The 27,991-nt window shown below is 35.9% G+C and overlaps 1 protein-coding gene across 2 annotated transcripts; it reads right to left on the reverse strand.

Moving 5' to 3' along the window:
• Positions 1–1,937: 1,937 nt before the first annotated feature.
• On the reverse strand, positions 1,938–24,100 carry LOC120083268 (mediator of RNA polymerase II transcription subunit 11). Of its 2 annotated transcripts, none has more exons than XM_039038940.1 (4): positions 23,730–24,100; positions 19,416–19,527; positions 19,192–19,308; positions 1,938–3,892 (listed from the first exon to the last, which is right to left on the reverse strand). In XM_039038940.1, exons 2-4 carry the CDS (start codon positions 19,467–19,469, stop codon positions 3,707–3,709), a joined length of 357 nt encoding a protein of 118 aa, XP_038894868.1. In that variant the 5' UTR covers positions 19,470–19,527; positions 23,730–24,100; the 3' UTR covers positions 1,938–3,706. The 2 variants fall into 2 exon arrangements, with proteins under 2 accessions (XP_038894868.1, XP_038894867.1); XM_039038939.1 differs by having other exon boundaries at positions 19,416–19,484; positions 23,730–24,098.
• Positions 24,101–27,991: the final 3,891 nt, after the last annotated feature.

Below are 27,991 nucleotides of genomic sequence, written 5' to 3' on the forward strand. Positions count from 1 at the left end.
TTGAATGTGAAAAATGTAGATGACAATGATAGATAGATGACATACAACATATACGCATTGAATGGATAACGCAAGAATATATAATCTAAATAATTTCCCTAAAGAATGAGAGTGAAAGATATAAAACTTAAAGTGGGTGTTAAATAGTGGTGGTCCAAATGAATAATGAGATTAGAACCAAAGTGATGGAGAATTGATTGAAAATTAGCTAGGTGGGGGGTTGCCCATATTTAAGATTATGAATAAGGACACTTTTATCCCCCTCTCTCCCTCTGATAAATGCCCTAATTAGTTGAACTTTAAAATTAAAGGACAATTACAAATATAACAATCAAACCTAAAATATTAGTATATATAGCCCAATACAAAAAAAAAATGTAAATATATCAAAATTTAGTTCCAATTTCAAAACAAAAGCTTGGGGCTAGGGCAAGCTGAGGGGGGACGGCAAGAGGAAGTTGGTCCACTCAGTCTAATTTGGCTTACTGACCGATCTTTTGCGTCAATATTGTTGTGATATCATTGATAGGAATCTATCACTTAGATATTTTGCTATATTTGCAATTCTTTAAAAATGTTGTTATATATTTAATTATTAGTTTTAAAAATGCTATTGATTATAATTACGCTAAAATAATTAAGGTTCCATTTGAGAGTTGTGTTGGTGTAAGGGAAGGCAAGGAGGTCCCATGGCCCCTCCTTTAATTGCTATATTGTCAATTGGCATCCCCTTGTTGATGGGACAGGGCATCCCATTTAGATCACTTAAAACCCCATATCACATGTGCATGAGAGAGAAATTTGGGTGTAGCTTTATGAGCTTTTGAAATGAAAATGTGTGACTCAATTTCTCTCATGCTACCCTAATCTAACAGCCTGTTTTTTACAAGTGAACAACCCATAAAGGGGATTAGAACATGCTGCATTGAGGTCCCAATTACCCAAAAAAAAAAAAAAAAAAGAAAGAAAAAGAAAGAAAGTTGATTTGTAATATTATTGTTATTATTGCAAATCCTTTTTGTATGAGGTCACAATCTGATGCTGACTTCTCACTTAAAAAGAAAGAAAGAAAGAAAGAGGGAGAAATGAGGTTAAAGAATTAGTTAGGATGAATCTAATTGCTACTCCATGTTTGTCAAGTGGTTCAAAGCTCCCTTTTTTTAGATTTTTTAAAAAAATGTGTGCAAAAAGTTTTTTTTTTTTTAGTTTTGTTATAATCTAAAAGATAATCTTTATCTTTATTACTTTTTTTAAGTGGAGCATTTCTGCTATTTCTTTTATTTTAAAGTTGTAACACACGAGTTCAATAGACATGAATAAACTGAATTCGTGTGCTTGACTTATCAAAATTTTATGATGAATGATCTCTTAAAAAATTTCTTAGAAAGCATATGAGTGAATAAATATCCATGTTGGTTCATGGGAGATAGTCTTACTCTTAGAAACAGTTCTAAGACGAGTAAAGATGAAGTTGATCATAATAGAAATATCATTTCATAAATTCAAAAAGTCGAGATTTAAACTTCTGATTTTGTAAAGAAGATAGAGATTCGTTTTATGTTAAAAAAAAATAGGTATATATCTTCATTTTCTAAAATATTTAATTATAGCATGTTTATCTTTACAACCATCCATTCTCATTTTCTTTATAGTTTAATATTTTTCCATAAAATAAAAATAAAAAGAAAAAATTGTGTATAAACTTCAAAACGGATCCCTACTTAATACTAATTTATGGAATTTAAAAATCATAATTGCACAACAAAATAATTCATTGCAATGGACAACCTACATTTATTGCCTTTGAGTTTTATTTTTTCTTCTTGTGTCTCTTTTGGTCCTAGAGTATATGGCATAGTTCCTAGTGGTCCTTTTAAGCTAACATAATTATTGTCCCCTCCAATAGAAAGCAAACTAAAGTATGTAATTAGGTGACATGCAAACTAAAGTATGTAATTAGGTGACATGTCAATACTAATGTGTACAACAAGCTAACATGGCAAACTTAATACATAACCTAAAAATAGGTGCTATTCAAATCCAAATTAGACAAAAGTAGGTCGCATCTTAAGTTTATACACCATTTGTCCACATTTCTCTTTCCCTCTTTCCCTCTTCCCATCATTTCTTATTTCCTTTTCCCCTTTCAATTTTGGTAGGCTTCAACATAGATCTCCTGTCAAAGGAACACCAAACACAGATAATAATAGTTGATCAACTTAATGGAAAGGTAAGCAAGGAGGTAAAAGAACGTTAGTGAAGAGTCAAATGACAATCCCAAAGGTAGGTGAGCCACTACGTTTAATTATTGTAATAAAATAGAACATAAAAAAGACAGTAAAGAAAGTGGAAAGATGAGCAAAGAGATGATTATCAAATTGACTGTCAACAATTCTATGCAAGTAATAAGTATCGTTACATCGATGACGATCATGACATTGTAGAAAAAAAAAGAGTTCAAATATCTAAAAGGAAAACAAGCATTAGAAATGTATGTTTGGATATTAATACAAGTTGTAGAATGTTCTCAAGGATGTCGATTACATTTCGAATATAAATTTGATTCTTATTCCCATAGGTCAATTTCATGATACAAGTCACTAAACTCACTAGAAGCTCCAGCTAATAGTTGCATGACAAAATAGCTCTATATAGTATGTGACAAAGATAAGGCTTGTGATGGAGCCACAGCTTTCCAAGAACAAAGTTTCTATAATTAAATGATGATTTAAAAAAAAAAAACCAAAAAAAATAAAATCCTATTACGACCCAAACTTACAAAAAAAAAAAAAAAAAAAAGATAATTAACTAATAATTGTAAAATGTTAATTAATCACTAAATTGTCTAAATTAACAACTAAATAAATATTAACTCAAATATACTCATTACAAAACTTATTCTCCTCATCAACTTGCCAATAAAAGAAAACCTTCCAGACAAAGGGTATGTATAAACAGTGTGTTGCTAATATTCTCTCATCAAAAGGAAGTCGTAAGCCAATGAACTTTTCACATCCTAAGATATAGGCACGGTATAGAATGTTCTATACTTTTTGGTAGGAGAAGCAATACCTGTGGTCTTTTCAAAATTAAAATAATAATAATAATGAAAAGATACATAAAAATCGAAAGAGAAATGGGAGAATATTATTGTGTCTCTCCTTTGCTTTTGTTTTCCTCTACTATCAAAAACATCTCTCCAAAATTATCTTCTACGTGAAGATCAAAACCTTTGAAGAATCAACTCCTATTTTGACTCAAGAACACGTAAAAACGATAAAAGCAGTCTTAAGCAAAATTCAATCATGAATACTTCACTTTGCTGTGCAGGTGACATGAACGGGTTCCCCGATGCAGATATACGAGAGAAAATGTATGCAGCCAATAAGACTTGACCTATATCAAATTCATAAAAGAAAATAGATTAAAGGGAAAACAATCAATAGTTTAGCCATCCCTTAAGATAGAAGATATACCAGGATTTGGATTAATCACCTTCTCGAAATTCATACTAAAAACTCTGATAATAATAGGAGATATTATTACTAAGAATTTGGCAGAATCTTGTTATGAGTCGACAGTAAAAAGTGAATGCTATTAACTCTACCAAAGATAGATCATATACATACATGACTGAAGTTCTCCTTCAACCTTTCATTTCTATAACCCGTATGGGGAAACTGGCAGAGGGTTAGATTAGCAGCTCTCACGAATCTTCCATTTTCACTTGATATTCATCGATAGTTTGTTTCATTGCATCCAACTTCGAAATCATATATTCTAGTTTCTTGCAGCAAAGTTCATTAGTAATCCTTGAACTATAATCACATTTTTCAAATGGACGATATTCACATGCACTTTTGATTTCATCCCGCAATGTAACTTGGATATCCTGAGAGTAAAAAATGTCGCATTATTCCTCAGATATAATTCAAAGAGATTTAGGTGAAATATAGGATTGCATTGAGACACTTTTAAATGAAACATTTACTTTACTAGTGAGTGAGAAACACCTATCAGCTTCTTCCAAAAAGAGAGAGGGGGGTGCTTTCAAGATTTTTTTAAAATATTTATAACAGGTAGTCATCAATTACATAACTATTTTAACTAATTGAGACTAGAGAGTTGTGGAATATTAAACAGAAAATATATCCAGGCATACTCTTCACTTATAATTAAATATTGAAGGTTACAAAATCCTGATCATGATGCCCCATCTTTAACAATACCAAAAATAAGCATACCAACCACAGAACAATTATCTTTTTAATTATTCTCTAAATCTGTTAGGAATAGGATCCTGATTATGAGAACCAAATGGTAAAAAACTAATATCATTCAGCAAAAGTACCCCCGACTACACTCCCCAACTCCCAACCAACTCACGCTAACAAACTAACAACAAATTAACAAAGAATTATGTCACTAACAATATCCTAATATGTTCCCAGTAATACTCTTAACACATCATTCCACATTTTTCCTGGCAGGAACCATATAATAGGGAGAATACTTTTTGTAATAAAACTTTATCTAGATTCTGGACTTCTGATAGGATTAAATTTAATATAGTAAAATTCTTTAAAAACGACAATGAATGAAAATTCAAATTTTTGTACACCACTTGTTTGAATGTAAGCAACATGATAATTTCCAGTGAAGTTACATTGAAAATCTATTACATGCTTGAATTGTTAGAATAATGAAATTATACAATGAAGCCTTGCCACAAAAACAATTTTTTCTTTTTACATAAGAAACCAAGCTTTTATTGAGAAGGAATGAAGGAGCACAGGCATACCACAAAAAAAAAAAATAATAAATAAAAATAGAATTCCATGTTTCCCTTTGGGCTTCGATCTCAAAGGGTTTTTGTAATTATCCTATAGGCATTTTGTTAGTTAGAGCTCCTTGAGGGGGTTCCCTTTTTATGGGCTTAATTTTTTTTGTATGCCGTATGTTCTTTCATTTTTTCTCAATGAAAATTGTTGTTTTCATCAACAGAAAAAAAAATTGATGAATGTCTTTGGAGATGATCTTGTGTGTTCACTCTCCCATCCAAAACTTGCCAAACAAAGACTTCTACACTTTTAGGAATTTTAGCCAGCTAAGGAGAGGAGAATGCAAAGGCACCCAAACAGAGAGGAGGGGAGCAAGGAATATATGAAAAGAAGTGTTAGAAGAGAAATCCTTAAATGGCTTGGGAGCCCAAAACTTGGAATGCCTTCTCCATGATGGAACACTTAGTCAGAAACAATAGAAAGTAGGCCAACAACCTCAACTGCCTCTCCGTCGGTAAGGGAACAATGAAAACTAAGGGACAGCAGGCAGGGAAATATCAAAAGAGGGCAAGACAAAGGCGATCAAATGCATCCTCTATCTAACAAGTGATAGAGCTGAGGAAATAGAGCACAGAGGTGGTTTTCCGCACCCAAGTATCCTCCAAATTATAATTGTTAGCCCCATCCCCCATCAAACAATTAACAAACTAAGAAAACAAAGGAAAGCCTCAAACAATAATAGTCCAAGGATGTTTGCTAGAACCCTTAAACCTAAACTTGAAAGATCATTCAATTGAAGAACCGAACTTTCAAATTTACCTATAAAAGTGACTTCCCTGAAGGAACCTAACTTTCATGAAGAGAAAAAGATGAAAGAAAGTGTAGGGTCAACCAAAATAATAAAAATAAACAATTGCAACTGTTGAAAATAGTGGGCACCATTTAACCTTAGGGACGTTTTAGTAATTTACCTTCATCCTAAGTTGTATTAGGATTTCCTACCAGATTTGTGCCCTCTCCTATATGTATAATCAGAAAATAATAAAAAATATCCTATATCATGATTTTTTCTCCCTATTCTAAGGTTTTCCACGTAAAACGCTGTGTGTTCTTTTATTTTATTTTCCTCATGGTATCAGAGCATGGCGATGAAACCTTAGCCATCATCGATGAAAATCAACCAGGAGAATCACAATCATCACCAGCCAGCAACAATGGCGTCACCGCCGCCGACATAGCCACCACTGTACAGGCTGCTGTTTTCCATAGTATTTTCAGACGATGCTTCCACACCTCCTCCGACCAGCGCAACGGCCGAGTGAAGCCCAACTGGTCACTTTCCCAATTGAGCCGACAAGCCTCCAGACAGCCAGCCACACTCCCGGTCGAGCCGAGAAGCCTTCAGACAGCACCGACCCAGCCAACTGCTGATTTGATCGGGCCGAACTACCTCCACACAGCGCTGATCTAGCCATCTGCTCCAGCCCAGCCGGTTCCGTGCATCGATCTCTTCGAGCAAACCCACCTCCAACCGATCGCAGCCAAGCAATCCTATCTAGAGATGTTCACAGGGCGGGGTGAGGATTCCCCGCAGGGAATCTGCGGGGATCAGGTTCCCCACAGGGAAAATTTCCCTATTTGTTTTTTTTTAATATATTCATTTTTAGAAAATTTTGTTTATTCTCAACCAAATAAAATTATATATATTAAATGAGTTATTTCCAATAAATTTTTCATTCAAAGAAAATAGTATAAAAATTCATTATAAAAATAATACTATTATATGTGTAAAAATATAATTTAATCCTATAATTTCTAAAAGTTAAAATTTAAATATTACAATATCATAGTCAAGCTTTCAATTTAAATACTACAACATTTATGGCTTAAGGTAGCAAGTCTTAAATGTTAAAAAATTTTAAAAATGTATTAAAGTACGAAAAGGTTGAAATGAAAATTAGAAAATAACTAACCTTTTATACGACAATTTTTGTAAAAAGAATATAGATAAAATAATAAAAATAACTATTATAATCATTATAATAATAATTATTATTAAAAACTCATATTTTGTTAAGTAAATAGAATATGAGTTAATAATAATAATAATAATAATAATAAGTAATTATTATTATATAAATATAATTATATATTATATTCATCAAGGCAAGGTGGAGAACGGGGTTGGGGACGGGGACGGGGAATATAATCCCTGCATCCCATCCCTGTTTAGCCAACGGAGAAAAAATTATCCCTACTCCCTCCTCCATTCCCCGTCTAATCGAGGATTCCCCGCACCAGCCCCACGGGGTAAAATAGACATCCCTAATCCTATCCCAGTTGATCCTTCACCCATATGGGTTCTATTTCAAGAGGACTGGGCACTACAAGCCCCATGACTCTATCCCAAAGGGAGGTCCAGCGCTACACCGTTGCTGGTGGTCTGACTCTAATGGATCCGAGCAATAGTAGCTTTCCCCAGACGTGAGCAGTGGCACCAATAGTAACCAACGAAGTGGTTTTAAGGTGAAGAGTCCTCTTCACCATATCTCAGACAGCAACCCATACAGGCAGCCACCACTGACCATATGGGTTCTATTTCAAGAGGACTGGGCACTACAAGCCCCATGACTCTATCCCAAAGGGAGGTCCAGCAACAGTTCACCCATCTTCAACAATAGATAGCAGCTCTCAAAGCAACCCTTAGAACAACCACAAATATTTAGTCAACCCCAGTCCACTCAGACCCATTTTCCAACTTACCGATATATTCAGAAATTCCGGTAAATTCTTTCCCTTTGTTACCCACAGCAAATTTTTTGTCTAGTTCAATGGGAAATTCTGCAGGATTTATTACTGGGGGGAAGTTGAATGGCCAGAACTATTTCTCGTGGTCTCAGTCTATCAAGATGGCTCTTGAGGACGTCATAAATTTGGGTATTTAATGGAGGAGATACCAAAACCTAGGCATGGAAAGGAAAGGACTCGTTACTTCGGTCCGTGTTGGTGAATAGCATGGAACCACAGATAGGAAAACCCTTACTGTATACTGCAACCGCTCGAGATATTTGTGATGTTGTGCAGAAGTGATACTCAAAGAGACAAAATGCGTCACGTTTGTATACGTTACGTAAACAGGTCCATGAATGCAAACAGGGAACAATGGACGTGACATCGTATTTCAACAAGTTATCTCTCCTTTGGCAGGAGATGGATTTGTTGTTGGAAATGACCTAAACTCACATTTTGTAAATGTTGTTAATATATTCTATTTATCAATAAAAATGTAGTTGAGTTTTTTATTTAATGAATTACTATTGATATTACATCCTTCTATGAAAATCCAATAAACGAACCAATAGCTATAACATGAATACTTCAACTTTATATGGTGACATAAAAATGCAAGTATGTAACCAAAATGGTCTATAAGTATACGGATGAGATTGGGTACCTCATCCTGGTGACACTATTGGATGCGGCCTATTTTGTACACTGATACAAATGATGTGATCCAAAAATCATTCATGTAGAGACATGTGAGTGAGGGCATCCTGTGCAATGAGTTTGTATAAGACCGGACCTCGAAACAGTCACTTTTCTTTATAACAACCATCTACTATTAAAATTGACTATCTCAAACTCAATAACCAAGGATAACTCGATCTTAATCCTGAGCTAACTATGAACTGTTTATTCGAAATTATCTTTTGATCTGCATAGGTGAGAGTAGTCCAACAGCATTGCTCAATAAGCCTCCCATTTTGGGGATAAGACCAAATAGAGATAGCTGGGGACATAGCTTTGCAATATGGAATTCACTCATACCCGATTTAGGGTTAACAGGTGGGTTGTTCTCTTAAGCGCTGATGGCTTATCTTGAACAACAGGGCCCCACCCTCTCATGTAAGAGAGGGTTATGATTTATAAGTTGGACTATAAATCAATTGTTCAATGGAAGATCAGTGGAAGCTTAAGGAGCAAGATGTGTTTACAGGGGTAAAACGGTAATCTTTGACCCAACTATAAATATGAATGACCTATGAAGGACTAACTTACCAATTATGGTTAATATGGACAGAAATATATCTACAGTAAGGTGCAACTATCGAGCTATAGTGGAATGTCTTGATAGTTAACGAATAGTGATTCATTCAGTTTAAAGAGTTTAACCAATTAATTACAAGTCGTTAGAGCTCATGATTTGTAGGTCCTTAAGGTCCCTCTACTAGCTTGTAATTTGGATTAGTAAATTGAGTAATCTTATAAGATTTGAAATTAGGGTTTAAAATTTGAAATGTTCAAATTCAATTGGGGTTTCTATTTATTGTATTTGATACAATTAAAATGTTTAATTTTATCAAAACTAAACGAAATTGGAGAAACGATTAATGTTTAAAATATGATTTAAATATTAATTTAATATTTAGATATTAAATTAACAAAATTAATTAAAAAGATTTAATTAATTAGTTTTATTTAAAAATTCATTAATTGAATTAATTTTTATAAAACTAATAAATGAAATTAAATAAGTTTAATAATAAAATCATTTTTGGAAAAATCTTTCAAAAAATTGTTTTTCAAAGTGGAGATTTCCAAAATGTTGGAAATCTCCACTATATATTAAACTTCCTTATTCACATCTCCATTTTCTCCATGAAGTAGGAGTTGCCCTTCATGCAAGCCATGAATTTGTACTGTGAAAGCTCTATAAATTGGAGTGCTCAATTGAATAATGATTCATGCTTAGAAGAACTTCAAAAAGAACTCTGCAGAAACCTCCAAACCCTCTTCATATCTTAGATACATCCAGCTCAATTTTGTGTTTCTACCATACAATCCTTGCAAGAGAATAGTAGAGAAGATCTTGGTGGTTGTCTATTTGATGATTGAAGCTCTTTCATGTGAAACTCAGCTGAACTTGAAGAGGATACTTCAAAGGTATTGTGTTCAGCAAACCCTCTTCTGTAGAAGTTACTTTGAAGCATGTTTCAAACTCAAATTAAGTATGATTAGAGTGCTTATTGATTCTGTTTTTCCTCCGCTGCACTTTAATATACTCTAACATATGTGTCGTGAAGTTGTTTGGGGCTGTCCCTGTGGTGGCGTATAGTATTCAAAGATTGAGGAAACAGATCAAGTTTATGTTTTTCTTGTTGGTTTGAATTCAAAATTCGATACAATGTGTGGTCGGATATTGGGACAACGACCAATACCCTCCCTCATGGAGGTTTGCTCAGAGGTTCGCCTTGAAGAAGACAGGTCCAGTGCCATGAATAACCTCCTGATTTCTCCAATAGATTCTGCTATGTTTAATGCAAAGTCATCTATACCTGATGGTGATAAGCAAAGTAGTAAGCCTCCAAAAGTGTGTGAACACTGCAAGAAGCCGTGGCACACTAAAGATCACTATTGGAAGTTGCATGATCGACTACCGAATAGTAGACGACGTCAATCACAGGATAAGTCAAATTCAGGACGAGCACTTGTGGGTGATTCAACAAATGGCAATTCTCAACCTCGATCTCTGGTGAATAATCAGCATGATTCTGGTGCTATTAGTGTCAGTGCTATTGTCCAGTCATGTACGATTCACTCCTTTGGTCTTATTAGTATTAATGGTAGAAAGTCGTGGAATCTTGATTCAGGAGCTACGGATCACCTAACCAGCTCATCTGATCAATTTATTTCGTATTGTCCGAGTGCTAGCAATAAAAGAATTCGGATTGCAAATGGATCCTTTGCTCCTGTTGCAGGAAAAGGACATCTCTCTCCATCTGAGGGTTTGACCTTGTAAGATGTGTTACATGTCCCGAAAATATCTTGCAATTTATTGTCTATCAGTAAAATTATAAGAGACGTGGGTTTTCAAGTTGGTTTCTCACCTGATACTGTTTTATTTCAAGATCTGAGCTCAGGGACAACGATGGGTATTGCCCAACACGATAGGGGACACTATTTCCTTAATGCTGATGCTTCCTCTAGGAACAGTTATAGGGCTAGTTTTGATTCTTCTTATTCTACTTCTAAAAAAGTTTTATGTTATGGCATTTTCGTCTTGGTCATCCTAGTTTTCAATATATGAAGTATTTATTTCCTCATTTGTTTCATAATGTTGATGTTTCCTCCTTGAATTGTGATGTGTGTATTCGTGCTAAACAACGTCGAGTCTCGTTTCAATCTCAGCCTTATAAACTATCCAAACCATTCACTCTTGTCCATAGTATGTTTGGAGTCCTTCACCCATCTCCACTTCTGTTAGCAAACGTTTGTTCATGACCTTTATTGACGATCACACTCGTCTTACTTGAGTTTTTCTTCTTACCGATAAGCCTGAGGTGTCATCGATGTTCCAACAGTTCTATATCACTATGGAAACTCAGTTTAACACAAAAATTGTCATCCTTCGGAGTGACAACGGGCGGGAGTTCTTTAACAATACCTTTCGTGAATTTTTGGCATCTAAAGGAATTGTTCATCAAAGCTCTTGTGCTTACACTCTGCAACAAAATGGGGTCGCTGAACAGAAAAATCGCCAACTCGTTGAGGTTGTTTGTTCCCTCATATTTTCTATTTCCCTTTCGTCTTACTTGTGGGGGGATGTTGTCTTAATTGCAGTGCATTTGATTAATCGCATGTCTTCACGAGTTCTAAAATTTCACACTCCTCTTGAGTGTTTCAAAGAGTCGTATCAAACCACACGTCCTATGCCTGATGTTCCTCTTCGTGTGTTTAAGTGTGTTGTCTTCACATATTTATGGTCCTAATCGTACTAAATTTACCCCTCGTGCCCAAAAGTGTGTCTTTGTCGGACCATCCTCTTCATCAACGCAGATATAAGTGTTACCACCTATCATCCCGAAAGTATTTTGTTTCGATGGATGTTACCTTTCTTGAGGATCAGCCCTTCTTTCCCATTAGTCATCTTCAAGGAGAGCTAGTGAGGAGACTAATTGATCCAATTCATCGATCTCATTAGAGTCATTCGAGTCACTCCCTCAACCTATCCCGTGTGTTAATGATACTGTCCTACCTATTGAACAAGTCTCGTGGATAACATACTACAAGAAGAATCTCAGGAAGGAAATGATACCACCTGATGTTGTTTCTCGATTTCAGTCCATGAGCCGAACTCGGCATCAGTTCAAGGTACTCGTACCCCTGTCTCTAATGATATTGATGTTTGTGATATGAATGATATATGTATTGAGGATGAGAATGAAAAAATCTCTGACAGTACCAAGGAAACCATGTGCAATGCGGATGCAATTGAAAGTGACAAGTCTGAGGAAACAACCCCAAAAAGTGAAAGTGATACTGTTGCTGGTGAGGAAGAATGTGTGGAAAAAGTACCAGAGGGTGAAACCCTACAGTAGGAGGATGGATGTGGGGTTATTGATGAAAGATCAGACAGAATAAAGAGTCACGATGTCTCTCTCTATCTTCCCATTACTTTGAGGAAAGGTACTAGATCTTGCATTAAGTACCCTATGCATAGTTATCTGTCCTACCGCAATTTGTCCCCTGAGTTCAAGGCTTTTACTATAAGCCTGGATACAATAACAATACCAAACAGTATACATGTGGCAATGGAGATTCCTGAGTGGAAAGCTACAGTTGTGGAGGAAATGAGAACTCTTGAGAAAAATAATACTTGGGATCATGTTTCTCTTCCTAAAAGGCATAAGACGGTTGGATGCAAGTGGGTGTTCACTATAAAGTATAAGTCTGATGGAACTCTTGACAGATACAAGGCTAGGTTGGATGCTAAAGGGTTTACTCAAACCTTTGGGATAGACTACTCAGAGATTTTTTCTCCTATAACAAAGCTAAACAACGTCCGTGTTCTTCTGTCAGTGGCCGTAAACAAAGATTGGCCGCTCCATTAGCTCGATGTGAAAATGCATTCCCCAATGGTGAGTTAGAAGAAGAAGTCTACATGAGTCTCCCTCTGGGTTTTGAGGCTCGGTTTGATCACTAGGGTGTAAACTAAGAAAGTCCCTGTACGGGTTGAAACTATCTCCAAAAGCATGGTTTGATAGATTCACTACCTTTGTTAAGTCCCAAGGGTATGCTCAAGGGCACTCTGATCACACTATATTCACAAAGAGGTCGATATCAGGGAAGATTGTTATTCTTAATGTGTATGTAGATGATATTGTTTTGTCAGGGATGATGCCATTGAAATTGTCAGGCTTAAAAAGAAAATGGCTAAGTTTGAGATTAAAGACCTTGGGAGATTAAGGTATTTTCTAGGAATGGAAGTAGCATGGTCAAGAGAAGGGATTTCATTTTCTCAACAAAAATATACACTTGATTTACTAAAGAAACAGGTATGCCTGGATGTAAGCCCGTGGATACTCCTGTAGAATTTAACACTAAGCTTAGTGATTCTGTTGACAAAGTTCTTGTCAATAAAGAAAGATACCAGCGTCTTGTAAGGAAATTGATCTATCTGTCAATAAAGAAAGATACTAGACCAGATATATCTTACGGTGTCAGTGTGGTGAGTCAATTTATGCAAGCACCTTACGAGGAGCATATGAAGGTGGAACAAATTCTAAGATACTTAAAAACTACTCCTGGTAAGGGTCTGATGTTCAGAAGGACCGAAAAAATATGTATTGAAGCTTACATTGACTCTGATTGGGCAGGCTCTATTGTAGACAGAAAGTCGACACTTAGGTACTGCACCTTTGTGTGGGGTAATCTTGTCACCTGGAGAAGTAAGAAACAAGGGGTGGTTGCTAGAAGCAGTGCTGAAGTAGAATACAAAGCTATAAATTTGGGAATATGTGAAGAAATCTAGTTGAAGAAAGTTCTGTCAGATCTCCATCAAGATAGTGATTATCCCATGAAGCTCTATTGTGACAACAAAGCAGCAATTAGCATAGTCCAGTTCAACATGACAAGACAAAACACGTGGAAATGGATAGACATTCCATCAAAGAAAAACTAGACAGTCGCAATATTTGTATTCCGTACATTCCTTCTGGTCAACAGGTCACAGGTATTCTCACAAAAGGATTACTCAGGCAAAGCTTTGATTTTTGTGTTAGTGGTGTAAATAACAGAACTTCAGTTTGTAAGTTTTTATTGTTAGTTTTCAGTTGTAAAAACAGAAGCTATATTATGTTAATTTTGTAATTCAGTTGTAAAAAACAAAAGCTATATTCTGTTTTCCCCTCTATAAATAAAGCTTTCCTCTCTTCATTTGATAAAGATCTCACTTTCATTCAAAATCAGACTTTTGGTATTACACCAAATACCATCAGAGCTCCAAGAATCCTTGGACTGATGGTCAAAAGAAGAGCAGCCCATCCGAATGGAGGAGATGCTCGTAAGCAAGATCAAGAGGTGGAAGAAACCCCCACCCTCTCTCCAAGATCTACAACACGACGCTTGCTATCCGTCAAGAACTCTTTGGAGGGAATTCATGGCACTTTATTGAGTCTCCAAGAAAGTATGGAAACTCTTACTCGAAGGGTTGAAATGTGGGCAGCCACACCTCAAAATCGGGGGAATGATCAACCATTCATTCAAGAATGGGGAAGAAGAGGTAGACGTGGTGCTGGACAGCCAAGAAAGTTTCAGCAAGAAATTCATCAAGAAAGACCTCCAAGAATGCATAGACAGCCCTAAGAAAGATATCAAGAAAACCAAGAATGGAACTCATCTAGTGAATATGATCAAGAAAAAGAGTTTTTTGCGCCAAGAAGAGAAAGAGGAAAGAGATTTGAAATGAGAAGTAACTCGAATGACTACAAAATGAAGATCGACTTGCCAATATACAATGGGAAGTGTGACATTTAGGTATTTCTTGATTAGATAAAAAATATGAAAAGCTTCTTCACCTACATGAACACTCCCGAGCACAAAAAAGTGCATCTAGTTGCCTTAAAGTTGAAAGTCGGTGCATCAACTTGGTGGGGACCAATAGAAGTCAATCAGAGGAGAAATGGTAAACGACCAATTCATTCGTGGGAAAAGATGAAAAGATTGTTGAAAGAACGATTCCTCCCTCCTAACTATGAGCAAACATTGTACAACCAATACCAAAATTGTAGGCAGGGAATGGTCGGTGGCTGATTATATTGAAGAATTCCACCAACTGTGAGCAAGAATGAACTTGATGGAGAACGAACAACATTTGGTTGCAAGATTTGTTGAAGGCCTACGCATGGACATCAAAGAAAAGGTAAAACTACAACCTTTTCACTTATTATCTGAGGCCATTTCCTTTGCTGAAGCAGTTGAAGAAGTGAATGAAATTCGCTCCAAGAATTCATCAAGAAGAACCGCATGGGAAGCCTCCACAAGTAGGAAGGTGAATGCTGCAAATAAAACATCCGACCTACCAAATCCTCCACCTTTTACCAAAGGGAAAGAGAGAAAATTTAGAAGGGGCCGAGGAGAAGAAGACAAAGGCAGTTCTCAAGAAAAAAACTCAAAATCCTTACCATAGGCCCTCTTTGGGCAAGTATTTTCAATGCGGCCAAGCTGGTCATCCATCCAATGTGTACCCTCAGCGAAAAACAGTAGCTTACATGGAGGAAGAAGAAGAAATGTTGACTGAAAACAGTGAAGAAAATGAAGAGGAGGCTGAATTTATTGAACCAGATGATGGAGATAGATTGTCTTGTGTTGGATGTTAATCGCTCCTAAAGAAGATTTTAAGCCCTAAAGGCATTGTCTCTTCAAAACAAGGTGTACAATCAACAATAAAGTGTGCAATGTCATTATAAACAGTGGAAGTAGTGAGAATTTTGTCTCCAAAAAGCTAGTGGAAGCCTTAAATCTTAAGGTAGAAGCTCATCCAAACCATTACATGATAGGTTGGGTGAAAAAAGGCGGCAAAGCACAAGTAAGTGAAATTTGCATCATCCCTCTTTCAATCGGTAGTAGCTATAAAGACCAAACAGTGTGCGATGTGTTAGACATGGATATATGTCATATTCTTTTGGGAAGACCTTGGCAATTTAACACTCGAATCTTGCATAAGGGGAGAGAAAATACTTACGAATTTCAGTGGATGGGTAAGAAAGTGGTACTACTTCCACTAAACAAGAAGAATGATGTGGGTGTAAAAGTAAAAAACAGAAGGTTGCAGTCACTTGTTTATTACAATCAATGGCAAAACATTGATGAAAGAAAGGGAGGCTGACATCCTCGGACTTGTTGTTGCTGAAAAGTCCGAGGATACACAAAAAGATGGAGTCCCACCAGAAGTACAAAAGTTGTTCGATGAATTTCCTCTCCTAAGAGAGGAACCCGAGGGGCTGCCCCCCTTGCGAAATATACAACACCACATTGATCTAGTTCCGAGAGCTACCTTACCGAATTTACCTCACTACAGGATGAATTTGAAGAAGTACAAAATTCTCCACCAACATATCGAAGAATTGTTGTCAAAAGGACACATTAAACCAAGCTTAAGTTCGTGTGCAGTACCAACTCTACTCACGCCCAAAAAAGATGGCAGTTGGAGAATGTGCGTGGATAGTAGAGCCATCAATCGAATCACGGTGAAATATCGTTTTCCAATTCCTTGATTTGTTCGATCAACTTGGAGGAGCCTTAATCTTTTCAAAGGTGGATTTGAAGAGTGGATACCACCAAATATGAATTAGGCCGGGAGATGAGTGGAAAACGGCCTTTAAGACTAACGAAGGCTTGTCATGCCATTCGACTTATCAAATGCTCCGAACACTTTCATGGGACTTATGAATCAAGTACTTCATCTTTTCCTTAACAAATTTATGGTAGTATATTTTGACGATATTTTGGTTTATAGCAGGAACCTTGAAAAACATTTACAAAATCTTCATAGCTTATTTCAAGCTTTGACAACCGACAAGTTGTACGTCAACCACAAAAAATGCCACTTTCTTATGAAGGAGATTGCTTTCCTTGGCTTCCTAATTGGCCAAAATCAAATCAAAGTTGATCCAAAGAAGATTGGAGCAATCACTCAATGGATAACTCCATCAACAATAAAAGATATCCAAGCCTTCCTCGGGTTAGCATCATTTTACAAGAAGTTTATTAAAGACTTCAGCTCCATTGCAGCACCGATTACTGATTGTTGAAGAAAGGCAGCAGAAGTTGAGCACAAGCCTTGTTTTGAAATTACTAGATTTTTCAGCCCTATTTGAAGTAGCAGTGGATGCTTGTGGAGTAGGAATTAGTGGTGTTTTGTCTCAACGAGGACACCCAATTGAATACTTCAGCGAAAAGCTTAGTAACTCAAGAAAAACTTGGAGTACCTATGAGCAGGAGTTGTATGCTCTTGTTAGAGCCCTTAAACAGTGGGAACATTATCTACTTTCCAAGAAGTACCTCTTATTAACAGATAATTTCTCATTAAAATACTTACAATCTCAGAAGAACATAAGCCATATGCATGCAAGGTAGATCTCTTTCAAACAAAGGTTTGACTTTGTCATTAAACACCAATCGAGTAAAGAAAATGAAGTGGCTGATGCCCTAAGCCGAAAAGGTCTAATTCTTACTACTTTAGCCACGAAAGTAACGGTTTTCTCCCACCTTCTAGAACTATATGAGAATGACAAAGATTTCGCAGACATTTGGTACAAATATACTCACTATTTGAATGTTGAAAACTTCCATATTATGAATGGCTTCCTATTCAAAGGAGAACAACTATGTATCCCTCACACTTCTCTCCGAGAAGCCCTCCTAAAAGAAGCTCACTCTGGAGGTTTAGCAGAGCACTTTGGCCAAGTCAAAACGTTTGAATTAGTACCCAAAGGATTCTATTGGCCACAACTTCGAAAGGATGTTAATAATTTGTCAAAAGATGCGCCATTTGTTAGAAAGCCAAAGGAACTTCTACAAATGTCGGATTATATACTCCATTACCGATCCCCACAACTATTTGGGAAGACCTATATGTTGATTTTGTTCTTGGTCTACCTAAAACACAAAAGATATGATGCAGTCACGGTGGTTGTGGATCGTTTCAGCAAAATGGCCCATTTTCTAGCATGCAAAAAAACAAATGATGCAATCTATATTGCTAACCTCTTCTTCAGAGAGGAGGTTCAACTTCATGGAATACCAAAATCAAATGTCTCAAATAGAGACGTGAAATTCTTAAGTCATTTTTGGCCTACTATATGGACGAAGTTTGACACTAGTTTGAAATTCAGCACCACTTCACATCCGCAAACTGAGGCCAGACTGAAGTAACCAATAGAACTTTGGGAAATCTCATACGATGTTTAAGTGGTTCACGACCAAAGCAATGGGATTTATCCCTTGCTCAAGCGAAGTTTGCTTTCAATAACATGAAAAACAGATCAACAGGAAGATGCCCCTTCGAAGTAGTATATACTCAACCTCCTAGACTCACATTTGATCTTGACAATTTACCTTCTTCTATGGATATCGGTCTTGAAGCTGAAAGTATGATTGAAAAAATAGAATAATTGCACTGAGAAGTTCAAGACCATTTAAAGAAGACCACACAATCTTACAAAGAAACTAAAGACAAGTCACGAAGAGAGGTCAATTTTAAAGAAGGAGACCTTGTAATGATCTACCTACTTAAGACAAGGTTCCCAATTGGAACTTACAACAAGCTGAAAGTTAGACAAATGGGGCCTTTTAAAGTCCTACAAAGACATGGTTCGAATGCTTATCGCATTGAGCTACCGATTGACCTTCACATCAATCCAGTTTCCAATGTAGCATATTTGAAACCCTACTTTGCTCCTGATGATTTCCAGTTAGCTTCGTAATAAACATCGAGGACGAATCTAAATTTTAGGGGGGTGGAATATGGTGTAAATAACAGAACTTTAGTTTGTAAGTTTTTATTGTTAGTTTTCAGTTGTAAAAACAGAAGCTATATTCTATTAGTTTTGTAATTCAATTGTAAAAAATATAAGCTATATTATGTTTTCCCCTCTATAAATAAAGTTTTCCTCTCCTCATTTGAGAGAGATCAATTTCATTCAAAATCAGACTTTTGGTATTATACCAGTTAGCAAGTTGAGTCTTATTGATATCTATGTCCCAACTTGAGGGGGAGTGTTGAAAATAGAGGACTTTACCATTTAACCCTAGGGACATTTTAGTAATTTACCTTCGTCCTAAATTGTATTAGGGTTTCCTACCAGTCTATTTATATCGTGCCCTCTCCTATACGTATGATCAAAAAATAATAAAAAGTATTCTGTATCATGGTTTTTTCTCCCTGTTCTAGAGTTTTCCACGTAAAACGTTGTGTGTTCCTTTCTTCTTTTATTTTCATCAGCAACCAAGAGAAAAAGTTGGACATACAAAAGTGACAGTGCAGAAGGAACCCAACAAATAAGTACTAAAGTCATTAAACACAGATGCCCAACGTGAGGCAATAAACCTATGTAAACAGTGGGCTCACTTTGATGAATTGCATGAACTCACTGCAATGATTGTTGACAAATTCCTTTCTTGGACCAGCAGGGTTGGCAAGCTCTTCCATGACTCCTCCTGCTAGCTCCAAAACCCTCACAATTCTCTGCAGGAATGAAGCACAAAAGTTGGCCAAAAAGAATATCGTGCTACAATAAAGACCATGCAAATAACTAGAAACAAACAGTTTATGATATGGAAAGTAATTCCAACCTTCTCCACATTTTGAAGGCGTTGCAACGAAGTATTCTGGGTCGGCAGATCCATCAAGAGCTGTGCTGGCTGTGATAAATCACACAGCAACAAAGAATTTAAACAAACTAATCTGTAACAAAATTAAATTTAAAAATTAAGTAAATAAAGCTAAAATAGTGTCCTAATAAATAATAATTGTTAACATCTCAATTTATAAAACTTAAGCCATTGACACCCAAAATGAAATTATTTACATAAAAACAACATTCTTTGAATGTTTTAGCATATCAGTTAACCTCATAAATTTTGCCTCATTCAATTTTAAAACATCTTATTTTTATCTATTCATTTTTTTGACAAGAAACAATTTCTTTGATAAATGAAATATCCAGAGAGTACAAAATACAAGTGAGGAGATACAAGATGAATCAAACGGGTAAACCCATCTAAAAAGATACAGCAGAAACCAAGGGCCAACAAAAGAAGAGAAACAAAAAGATGTGTGGTGGATTGATGCTGCAGAAAGCCTTCATATCGAAAGGGACAAACTAAATGAACCAACAATCCAATGCACATCAAACCATGGCAACCTAAAAGCAAATGGAAAACTAAACGGATACGACACCAGTCAAACAAACGGCAACATAAACACATTTGTTGATGAAAAGGAGAAAAGGAAAGCCAGAAGTTGGACAGGAGAAACATAGAGCAATGAAAAGTTCATGCTGATAATGATCCTTCTAAGCAAAGATGATGTTTTTTCTTGTAAGAGAGCGAGCATTCCAAGTTTTGGATTTCTCGAATGCACTTCCTTTGTTCACCATTTTCTTGTTGATTTTCTTTGTCCTAGCAGGAATAGCTATTATACAAGGGCTTTTTTCTGAACCAAGGTGCCAATGCATTTATGTGAGGCCCAACTCATCTGTTGGTGGAGGAATGAAATCATACCATTGTACTTCTAGTTCTAGAGGCTCATAAGAGGATGGATGAGGAGAGCCCGATGGAGTTGGGTTAGGGCTTGTTAGGTAATCTTCCGTTTCAATATTGGATGGCAAATCCACAATGGCAGTGGTGCAATGGAATGCTTTACACCAGGGCAAAATGTTTTGTCTTAAGATGATTGACCGTCGATTGGGATGTTATGGGCTTGTTGCTTTTCAATGGAAAAGATGAGGATGGGGGAAGAGAGGCTCTGGTGAAGGACGAAGGAAGAGTTTAAGTGTGGATATGTTTTTGCTTGAGAGAGGGGAGGGATGTGTTTTTGCTTTCATGAACAGCCTGTTTGGTTGCTTTTTGGGCTGACAAATTGATAGATGGGACGAGGGAATTAAGTAGAAATAGGAACAGCAGGTGGGAGGGAAAAGGTAGTGTCCTTTTTAGCCAAAATGTGTTGTTTTTTGGTGGGAAAATTGTATCGATCCGAGCTTAGGAAGGGCACATGAATGAAACGAGATCACATTCGAATGAGAGGGATCCTGAAGACATGAAAATATGGGTGAGAAAGACTTAAAAGAATTGAAAGTTACTACATATACCAACAAAGTACACCTTCCTTTTCGGTGGCTCAATCACAGGAACTTCAAAATTCAACATGCTTGGCTTGGAACAAACCTATGTTGGGTGACCTCCTGAGAATTTTCCTAGGATGCATGTGAATGGGGACAAAACATTCTAAAAGGACCAGTGTTGGTTTGTGGGGACAACTTTCACTCTTAAAGTATTCAAGACAAGTAAGGATGATGTAACCACGTCGCAGGGGATGCTGGGAAATGTCAGAGCCATCAGGTGCCAAATCCGAAATTCAAATCCTGGTTTGAATCATGGGCACGGGGCGTTACATATGGTATCAGGGCGGAATTTCTCCCAACAAGATGTGGTTTGGGGACGAATCAAGCGGAAGCTGGTGGGCATGTAATAGCCCGAGTTTAGGAGGGGCACATAAATGAGCCGAGATCACATCCGAATGAGAAGGATCCTGAGGACATGAAAGTATGGTTGAGAAAGACTTAAAAAAATTAAAAGTTACTACCCATACCAACAAAGTGCACCTTCCTTTTTGATGGTTCAATCATAGGAATATCAAAGTTAAGCATGCTTAGCTTGGAACAATCCTATGTTGGGGGACCTTGTGGGAATTTTCCTAGGATGGATGGGAGTGAGGACAAAGCATGCTGAAAGGACCAGTGTTGGTTTAAAGGGACAACTTTCACTCTTAGAAGCATTCAAGACAAGTAAGGATGACGTAACCAGGTCAGAGAAGACGTAGAGGAATGTCAGGGCCATCAAGTGTCAAATCCAGATTCCAAATCCTAGTCCTGGGGCATTACACGAGGAGACTTCACTATTTTTTATCTCCAACCAAGGGTGAACCATACCCAGTGTCTTCACCAGTGGAAAAGATGTTGAATCCTTAGGAGTTTTCCCATGAACAATAACATATCCTATGTGAAAGTTCGGAATAAAAAAAAAGGGATCAATATGCACTACCAATGATAAAGATGAAAAGGAAGGGAATTGGATAATTGCTAGTAGGAAGCCATGCTGATTCATTTTCACCTCTAAACACACCTCCATCATGTCCATTCTAGCCAAAGTCTTCTTTGAAGTTTCAATGTAACCTCCACAAAGATCTCAGTATGCTTGATGTCGAGTGACCATTGGTGAATGGGTAACTAACGAATTTTTAACCAACCTCCATAAAATGGTACCTTCAAATCACTCTAATAAGTTGATACTCCATTGTTCAAACTTTAATATAAATTTTCCAACTTTGATCCAACCTTTGATGTTGCAAAGAGTTTTGTTCTTTGTTCTCCACTGCAAGGATAGCTTTGTTCGGTTGTAAGGGGCTAATTGATCCAAAGTAGGTGACCTCTTTTCATATAGCGGTGAGAATGTCAAACCAATCATCGTGACGGTTTTTTTGGTATAAAATGATGGATTTTCGGGGTAGAAGGTCGCGAGCTCATGAGAGGAGGGAGGAGGAACCTTCTTAATGGCCTTTGTTGGAGAGGAAGAAGGTTGGTCAATTGTAGCCAAAGGGCTTTCTTTTAAAGCTTCCAAGTGTGAAACCTTGGTAATATTGGTAGGAGGACTGGAGGAGATTGATTGGTGTCTTGAATAAGAAAGATGAAGAATTCCATTCTTTTTCCTTTCTTTTCCCACAGATGATTTTACTTAGGCCTCCATAATGCCAAGCTTAACAACTTCTGCACAACGTCCTTTTTGGTTGGTGATCTTTTCTACCCATAAATCATATTCATCAAGATGGCTTTTCTAGAAGAACTTTTGGTTGAGGTGAGCATTGATCAGTGCAACGAAACATGAGACTAGCCAAGAGCGGGACTTTATCATCAAAGATAGAGTGAAAGATCGATCTTTCCAAGCCTCGGTGATGTGCAATCCATGAAATAAATCAACGGTGAAGGACTTGTTGTCGATGGAGGACGGAAGGGGAGAGAAAAAATGCAGGGACATGCCGTTGATCAAAACAGTGTTAAAGAAGGTGAGGGGGAAGGGGATGTGCGGAGAGAAATCCATTAGAGAGAGAAAGTAGAGAGATCTCTCATCTTAAACTTAAATTATTGAAATAATGAATTACAGTTCAAATTTCCATGACTGGCAGTATTTCCTAATCAGATGAATTCAAACAAAATTATGGAACGAATACCAAATTCTGAGCCACAACCAATCAAAGGTTTAGTAAGGGATTGAACATCTGATAAGATAAAATTCATTGATATTGTATATATAAGTGGCTAAAAGTGGAGAATCTTCTAAGTCCCTTTTAACCCCTCCATCTTTTAAAATACGCTTATTTTGCCTTGAACATTTTCCATAACTTTTTACATCAAGGTACATGAAGTACAAAGCATGTAGACGACCAAAAATGGCTCTTATTTCAAGTAAATTCGTAGTATGAGTGATTATTGTCTTCTCCCCAAAAATAAAATAACTTCTACAAGCTAGGGATTATAAGAGAATTGAATAATACAAATACAATGTATTGCTTGGAATGATTCTCTGATAAATAAAGAAGAAGGTAGTTGCTGGAAATTCATAGGGGCAGAAACAGAGCAATTTCCAGCAGAGACGAAAGAGATATACAGATGATTAAATCCCAAATTGACTATATGCAGAGGGTAGATCACGTAAGTTCGAAATAATCCTGCAAGGCTGTTGTTTTCCGTTGCTATTCGGCTTTTGTTATATTATATGTACCCTAATGTCTGCGGTGGTATCGATTTAAATCCTAAATTTTCTTTAACTATATTAATTAGTGGGCATCCAAGATCCGAAAAGAAAAGATCAACAAAGCCCCAAAATTCTTACCCAAAACAAAATTTGACGAGATCTGACGGAAATCCGGCGTCGTCTGAGCGAAACCCACGAATGGTGCGGACGATTGGCTGGTCGGACGAAGCTCCTTTGGGCGTGAAGACTGGCGTTCGAACGCTGACCGCCGGACAGAGGCGCGCTGGCCCGGTCGATCGTCGGACGGCGCTCCTGCTACTGGTAAGTGGCCGGCGTGAAGGCTGAGAACGGAAGCCGACGCGAAGAGAGAGATCGGCGGGTACGACGGATGGCGGTGGACTCCGGCGTTCGTGCGGCTGCTGGAACGGCGGCTGACAACTTTCGGGCGGCACTAAGGACTGTCGAGTGAAATCCTCCTATCTCTAAATATATTTAAATAAAAATAAGTTAAACTTTAATTGGAATTTTAGTTTAATACATATACATATTCTCTTTTCATTTTACTCTCAAATAAGATTTTCTCTAAAAACTTGTCCCTACGTCAATTATAATTAATCATTTTATTAACTTGACATTTAAAATCATCTACATACGTGTCAAAATTTCATGCATGAACGATTTTAAAATGTAATCCTAATAAATTGATTTATTTAAAATAATTTAAAATTTTAAACATTTAAAACAATATTTTTATTTATTTTTTTATTTCTTGAAGAAACAAAAGTACACACAAACTTACATACATCAAAGGATAATAACAAAACAAACCACTAAGGTCAAGGAGAAAGGAAAAAAGAATAAGCACTATTTACAAAAATTTAGAGTTCAAACTGATGTAATTATTAATTCATGGTTTAAATTGATACAATTCACGCTCATCCTTTGAAGCACTCAAAGATTTGGATTGAAAATGAACCACCATGAGTGACCATATATGTCTGCAAGTATATTCAAACCTCTTAGTTTATCTTTGGTTTATTATGGTTTTAATTTATATACTAAAAGTGTTGGTACAACACTCAAAATTTCGGAATGTAAATTGAAAACTATCTTAATTAGTTTCAAAAGAACAATATGAATAAAAGAAATGTAAAGTTAATAATGTCACAGGAAAGATCCACTTTGTTACATGGATAACACAAAAGTTTCATTAATACTCTTGAACTTTAAGAACGGGTTCAAAAATATGGTTACCATTATTGTTTAAAAAATACCTCTTAATTTTTAAAAGTTTCCTTAATACCCTTAAAAAAAAAAGATTAAAAATACATTTACCATTAGCATAGAGATGGAAATTGTTAGTACCTCATTTCAAAAAAAATATTATTAAAGTATCAAAAGTTACATTAATATCCTAACCTCGTCGAAACATTTAGTTGATTGAAGGGGTAGTTTGTGACCATTAATTACTACCTTTAAACTTGTGGCCATTTTAATATTACAATTTGAAATATGTGTTTAGAAATATTGTAACTGTTTGATCGTTACAATATAATGTTTTAATTGTTGGTTTTTTTTTGTCATTAATCTCAAATTAATTAATTAATATTTTGATGATAACAAACATGCTCTTATTCACTAATAATTTTAGTGTTTTAAAGTATCCATTGCAGCTCAAGACAATGATTCAAACACAATTTGAACCACTCAAATCGGAACTCAAATGAAAAAAATATAGCCGAAACAAGCTTAACAAAAAAAAATCTCGAGTGGATGACGTGGCAGTTTTATTTATAACCAATTGAAAAGTGTCATTTAGAGCAATGGAGGGGTGACATATGGTAGACTTTTGATTTTTGGATTGGTTTTAAAATAAATAATTTTAATATTACTTTATATTTGTGTCTAACGTCTAGATGATTAAAAAAGAAAAAATATCCATCATTGATTTTTCTTTTTATGATAGCATAAACTAACATGCAGCGGAAGAAATCACAATCAATAAGCACTCTAATTACATTTAATTTGAGTTCTAAAAGCATGCAAAACATTTCTCTACTAAATTAGGTTTCAAGAACACAATTACCTTTGATAAAAACTTTGATTCTTGCTCCTCTTCGTCAATTTGATCTCCAAAACTTCAGTGAACCACCACAAAGAACTTCTTTACTATCTTCTAACTTGGATTTGAAAAGTGGAACTCATAATTGGAGCCAATTATATGAAAGGTTGAAGGGGGTTTGAGAGATGGAGAGAGGGATTTTGAATTCCAGCCGCATGAAATGATCAAAGCTGAAATTATTTATAAACTTTATTCATGCAAAACATTTACTTAGTTGCTAATTGACACTTCAATTAGTACTAAGTAAGTGAAAATGTGGCTGATTTGGGTGTAGCCACTCCAATGGAAGGAAAAACTTAAAAAATTCCACATTAAGTGGAATTTTTATTTTTTTCAATTTCCATTTTTTTTTATTTCCATTTAATTTTCAGTAAAATTATATATATTGTAAATTCAAATCTGAATTTGAATTTCAATAAATGAATAATAATTTATTTATTTAAATAACTAATCAAATTAATTTAATTAAATAAATAAATAATAATTTAATATCAAATATTAAATTAATCAAACATCTAATTAGACATGAATTCTATTCATATAATTTAAAATTTAAATCAACATAAATATTTTAAACTCTCCAATTTTGTTCAATTTTCACAAAATTAAACATTATAATCCTAATTGAATTTGAACATTTCAGATCCCCTCAACTCACTAATCCAAGATATAATTTTATGAGCTAGTAGAGGGACCTTATGGACGTACAGATCATGCGCTCCAATGATTTGAGATTAATTGGCTAAACTCTTTAGATCAAATTAATCAATATTTGTTAACTACCGAGACACACCACTATAACTTTATAGTTGCACTCTCCTCACTATAGATATATTTCTGTCAATTTTAATCATAGTCAGTATGTCGATTCTTCACATGTTGTGCGTATTTGCAACTGGGTCAAAATTATTGTTTTAACCCTATAAATAACGATGGAATGAACACATGGGTAGCGGAAGAAAAATAGATCTAAAGTACTTTAATTAGATTAATTATAAAGATAAGCATGCAAGCAATAATACAAGAAAAAAGGGAAAAGAGTACAACCTTTGTAGTCTTTGAATCTTCTCCAAATCAGCTCCAATCTCTCCACGAACAGTTCGTAGACCACTACGAGAGTCTTCCCTACTATTCTCCGGCCTTAGAACAGGATGGTGGGATCCGGTGAGTGACTAATTTGGAGAGGAAAAATCTAAAACTTTGAGAGAAAAATGGATGAGATTATCACATAATCTCATCTAAACCCACTATGGCCAAAAGTTCTTCAAAAGCATTAAACACTCCCTTTTAAAGGCCATTACATGCAAACATTCAACTTTGAGTTTGATGAGAATTTGACAAAAAAAATCCACTAACTCAAAAAGTGGGATTTAGTGGGACAAGTGTCTTCAAATGAATACAACACTTGGGCCATGTAAAAGTTGGCATTTCCTACTCACAAATGTTGGATCTTTCCGCTAACGTGGTCAAAGTTTGATTCTCAAAGTCTTGTCAATAAATTTGGCTTTTTGACTTTCAAAAATCAATAGTCAACAATTTGACTTCCATTGCATTTTTTACCTAGTCAACAAATTGACTTTTAATGCAGTTTTGACCAAATCCATTTAATTTCAAAATTTATTCTAATAATCAATTTTAAAATTAAATTAATATTAAATAATTAATTAAATAATTTGATTAATTTAATTTAATATTAAATCTAACACTTATCCCAATTTATATGAGGTTATAGGTATTGCTAAAAAGATTATGGAATCTCTACGAGGGATGTTTGGACAACTGTCCTTCTCCCTAAGGCATGATGCTATTAAGTACGTTTACAACTGTCGCATGAAAGAGGGGGCCTTTATTCGTGAACATGTCCTGGACATGATGGTCCACTTCAACGTAGTGGAAGTAAATGAAGTTGTCGTTGACAAGAGAAGTCAAGTTGGTTTTATTCTAGAATCTCTTTCGAAGAGTTTTCTACAGTTCTGTATGAACGCACTTATGAATAAATTGAATACAACTTGACTACTCTTCTGAATGAGCTACAGGCTTACCAAACCATGATGAGAGCTAAAGGACTGAAACCGGAAGTACACATTACTACTGCTAAAAAGAGAGGATCGTTCTCCAAAAAGCCTGATGTTGCTTCCTCTTCACATAATAAAGGTATTCCTGTTAAGAAGAGCAAGGGAAAGGGAAGAAGAAAATCGCTGGGAAAAAAATGCAAGGCTAATGCTGCAGACAAAGGAATGTGTTTCCACTGCAACGAGGAAGAGCACTGGAAGAGGAA

The sequence above is a fragment of the Benincasa hispida genome, chromosome 8 (genome assembly GCF_009727055.1).
Source record: "Benincasa hispida cultivar B227 chromosome 8, ASM972705v1, whole genome shotgun sequence".
NCBI lineage: Eukaryota > Viridiplantae > Streptophyta > Magnoliopsida > Cucurbitales > Cucurbitaceae > Benincasa > Benincasa hispida.